Below are 3946 nucleotides of genomic sequence, written 5' to 3' on the forward strand. Positions count from 1 at the left end.
ACACACACACACACACACGCACACACACTGACACACACACACACTGACACGTCGTCAGAACTTTCTGCTGTTATCAATTATGAAACAAGAAATCAACGTTATTTAGTCAAACTCTTCATCCAACATATTGATTGATGTTCAGTCACATCCTCCATCCAGGTGGTTCTTAGTCTTCATTTAAATAAACTCAGTTTTATTTAAATGTTTTCTTCTCTCAGCCACAATAATAATAATAATAATAATAATAATAATAATAACTTCAGTTTCTGTTCAGCTGGAGGACGTTTTGTCACATCCACACGGTTTCCTGTTCTCAGCTTCTGTGCAGTGATTGGATGGTTCTCAGTCACCTGGTGACATCATAATGTAGARCTGTGRTTTATCTGCGTCGCCATAGTAACTMATTTTATTTCTATAGCTTCAGCCAGTGGGAACATGGATAATAAATAGGGGGATTTTTGCCCCTTTTCTTCATATTTTCCTGCTTCCTGGTGGAAACATCCTGTAAACATCAGTTTTTGTGGTCATGCAGGCGACTGGAGATCAGATCTGGTTTCTCCTCCAATCACTTCAGATTAACAATCAGGAAACAGAAGTTTGACTCGTTAACGCCTCGCCTCCACTTTAACCAGACCTACAGTTCCTCCACTGTCCTCATCATTTCCCTCCCTGCAGGTGAATTCTGCAGGTCCAGGTCCAGGTCCAGGTCCGTCCATTATTGGTTCCTCTGATGTGAAGTTGCTGCTGCAGAAGCTTCTGGTTGCTGTTCCTAACCTGAATGCGTTGATCCCGCAGACCGCCAGGTGAGGAGGAAGAAGAAGAAGTCCGGCTCCAGGAGGTGCGACTTCACCGAAGGTTGGGTGGAGTTCAGGGACAAGCGGGTGGCGAAGCGGGTGGCGCTGTCGCTGCACAACACGCCGATGGGAACCAAGAAACGCCAGAGGTTCTTCTCTGACCTCTGGAACATCAAGGTGCCGCCTGGTTCCCTGCCTGGAACTGGAACAACGCTCCGTCAGAGTCTCACCTGTCGACGTCTGTCTGTCTCAAGTACCTGCACAGGTTCCACTGGACTCACCTGAGCGAGCGGCTGGCCTATGAGCAGACGGTGCTGCAGCAGAGACTCCGGGCCGAAGTCTCTCAGGCCAAGAAGGAGACCAGCTTCTACCTGAACAACGTGGAGAAGAGTGAACACCTGAGGAAGAAACGGCAGAGAGATGGAGAACAGGTAGAGACAGACGGTCTGACACAGACAGGTGAACATCTGAGAGACAGACAGGTAAACCGTTCTGTAATCCTCAGGTAGAGGAGAAGACGTGGGACTTCACTCAGCGCCAGACGGAAGAGGAGATCCAGAAGAAGAAGAAGAAGGACTCCATAACCCAGAAGCGTCTGAATAAGGCCCGCCTCATGCAGCAGGAGAGCCAATCAAACGTCTCGTTACTGGCTAAAATCTTTAACTCCAACCAATCAGAGTGAAGCTCATGAACTTGTTTCCATGGGGACAGTAAACAGAAACGGACTCATCCACTTCCTGTTGTCAGGAAGGGGCGGGGCCACTGGGTGGCTCCTCCCACTTCTCCTCATCATGTTTTGTTGTAAATAAAGTTTGTTGGATTTTGGTTTTGTCTGATAAAATATGGAGCCAGAAATCTAACAAACTGAAGTTAGTGGTTTCAGTCCGGTCCGGTTTACAGCCGAACCGGACCTGGAACATTTATACCAGCCTGCCTGCAGGGGGCGCCGCTCACTTCCGCTCACTTCAACAAGTTTTATGTAGTTTGAGTCACTCAGATGGTTGTAAAGGCACAAATTATTTCTGTAGTTAAATTTAATGAAATTTTGTTTAATCAAAAACAAAAACTTTTTTTTTTTATAAAAAAACCCCCAATTTTTTTTTTTTGTTTTACAAACATTTTGTTTATAAAAAAAAAAAAAAAAAGGAGTTTCCCTCCTAGAGCAGAGGAGGGAAACTCCAGGCCTGGAGGCTGGAGGCCTGGACTCCTGCAGCTGTTAGGTGTGTCTCCACTTCAAGACACCTGAGTCAATCATGACGTCGTTAGCAGAACCTGACGGGACCGAGGAGGAGATTCAGTTACTGGATCCAGGTGTGTTGGACCAGGGAGACACTAAGAGCTGCAGGACTCTGGACCTCCAGGACCAGGACCAGGACTAAACCAGGACCAGGACTAAACCAGGACCAGGACCCCCCACCCTGCTTTACATCAGAGTTCCCCCCCCCCGGTCCTCTGCCTCCTGCTCTGCAGGTTCTAGATGAGCCTCTGTCCAGAACCGCTGATCCAAATGACTGCATGACCATCAGGTGCTGCCTGTTAATCACCCAGAGATGCAATCCAGGTGTCAGAAGGGAAACAGCTGGAACAAGCAGGACACCCTGAGGACCAGGGAGGAGAAGCTGCACTAGAAGCTGGAGAACTTCACTGGGTTACTTTGTAGAGCTGAAGAAGAATTAAAAATCAGCAAAAAAATAGAAAAACAATCTTTTGAAAGTACCTTCATAGTTTGTGACTTGCTACGTGAATTTCTAGATTGAAATAAGCAGAAGATCAAAAACCACCAGTTTGTTTACAAACACGCTGGGGGCGGGGCTAGGTGACGTCATGACGCAGTGGAGTAGGAACATGGCGGCGGATTACTGGGAGACGGAGCGACCCGAACCTCCTTCAGACTGAACCGAACCACGCAGAACCCGGGCCGGACCGGGTCCGCCTCTCACGGTAGGTACCGGGTCAAAGGTGGAGGCAGCGGACCCGGTTCCCTGGCCCTCCGGCCCGGCAGCCGATACCGAACCGGAGCCTGGGCGCAGGCAGAACACGAAGCCCACTGCAGGAGTTCAGGATGTAGACGGAGCCGGGCTAGCAGGCTAGCTGTGAGCAGCAGAAACGGTTCGGTTCGGTTCGGTTCTGGGCTTTAAGCTGAAAACGTTTAACTTGCAGCAAGAACATCAACCACATCCGCTATGAATGAATGAATGACTGAATGAGTTAAATGAAAACATTTAGGAATGATTTATAAAAATATTAATTCTCCATTAATTCCTGACTGAAACTGGATCACACAGAGCTTCCGGTGTCAGGCTCGGTCCACTCAGAGTGCGGCCAGGTTCTGGACCTTCTGAAAGCAGTCTGAGGGACCCACTGATCTGTGACGTCATCCTGAAAGCTGCTGATTGATTGGCTGAGATGATGACCTCAGCATCACAGGTCCCTGACTGTGTTTCACACGGTAACCATGGAAACATGGGTCAGCCTTACTGAGTCCTGATTGGACGAGAAGGATCAGGTTGACCTCAGAGTCGGTCTCCATGGTAACTGTTACTGGTGAAACTACCTGAGGCTGACAGGAGCAGGAAGTGACATCACTTCCTGTTGGTCCATCAGGTGTTTATACGAAGACGATCAGTGAATCTAACTCAGTTCCAGATGGTCGCAGAGCTGCAGCTTGGTGTTCATCCATGTGTTTACCTGTACAGGTGTCTCCAGGTGGACGGCTCCGCCCCCGTCGGCGTCTCGCCCCCCCCTGCCGCCTGGACCCCCCCTCATGGAGCGGATCAGGAAGCTCAAACGGCAGCTGTCTGTCACTCTGGGGAGGGGCGGGGCCGGCGGCGGGGACCAGGCGCTCAACGACTCCAACACGCAGGAAGTGACGTCACACAGCGATTCAGGTGACTTCCTGTTCAGGGACCAGCATTACAGTCTGGTACCGAGGGGTTCTGTTGGGACCAGTCAGGCCTCTGGTGGTGGGGCTTAGATTACATATGTAGATTATAATCTGGATTTAGCCAATGAATGAAGGGAAGATAAAAATATAGATTCAGGATGTTTAACATCCAGATCTGATTTCCACTGCGTCACTTCTAACACCTGTTTTCCTCCCTCCTCCTCTTCCTCCCCTCCTCCCTCTTCCTCCTCCCCCCTCCTCTTCCCTC

The 3946-nt window shown here is 49.5% G+C and overlaps 2 protein-coding genes across 3 annotated transcripts in view; both read left to right on the top strand.

Annotated features, from left to right (window-relative positions):
- abt1 (activator of basal transcription 1) overlaps window positions 1-1619 on the top strand; it is a 3250-nt gene extending 1631 nt beyond the window's left edge. For both annotated transcript variants that reach the window (XM_008402335.2, XM_008402334.1), the window contains exons 3-5: window positions 796-971; window positions 1049-1225; window positions 1300-1619. In XM_008402335.2, coding sequence (XP_008400557.1) covers window positions 796-971; window positions 1049-1225; window positions 1300-1476 — 530 coding nt within the window. In that variant the 3' untranslated portion in view covers window positions 1477-1619. The remainder of the gene's footprint in view (window positions 1-795; window positions 972-1048; window positions 1226-1299) is intronic.
- A 912-nt stretch (window positions 1620-2531) lies between these two features.
- The window catches only part of cdk16 (cyclin dependent kinase 16), an 8073-nt gene continuing 6658 nt past the window's right edge, over window positions 2532-3946 (top strand). The window contains exons 1-2 of the mRNA XM_017303219.1: window positions 2532-2735; window positions 3491-3744. Coding sequence (XP_017158708.1) covers window positions 3559-3744 — 186 coding nt within the window. The 5' untranslated portion in view covers window positions 2532-2735; window positions 3491-3558. The remainder of the gene's footprint in view (window positions 2736-3490; window positions 3745-3946) is intronic.

The sequence above is a fragment of the Poecilia reticulata genome, unplaced genomic scaffold (assembly GCF_000633615.1).
Source record: "Poecilia reticulata strain Guanapo unplaced genomic scaffold, Guppy_female_1.0+MT scaffold_212, whole genome shotgun sequence".
NCBI lineage: Eukaryota > Metazoa > Chordata > Actinopteri > Cyprinodontiformes > Poeciliidae > Poecilia > Poecilia reticulata.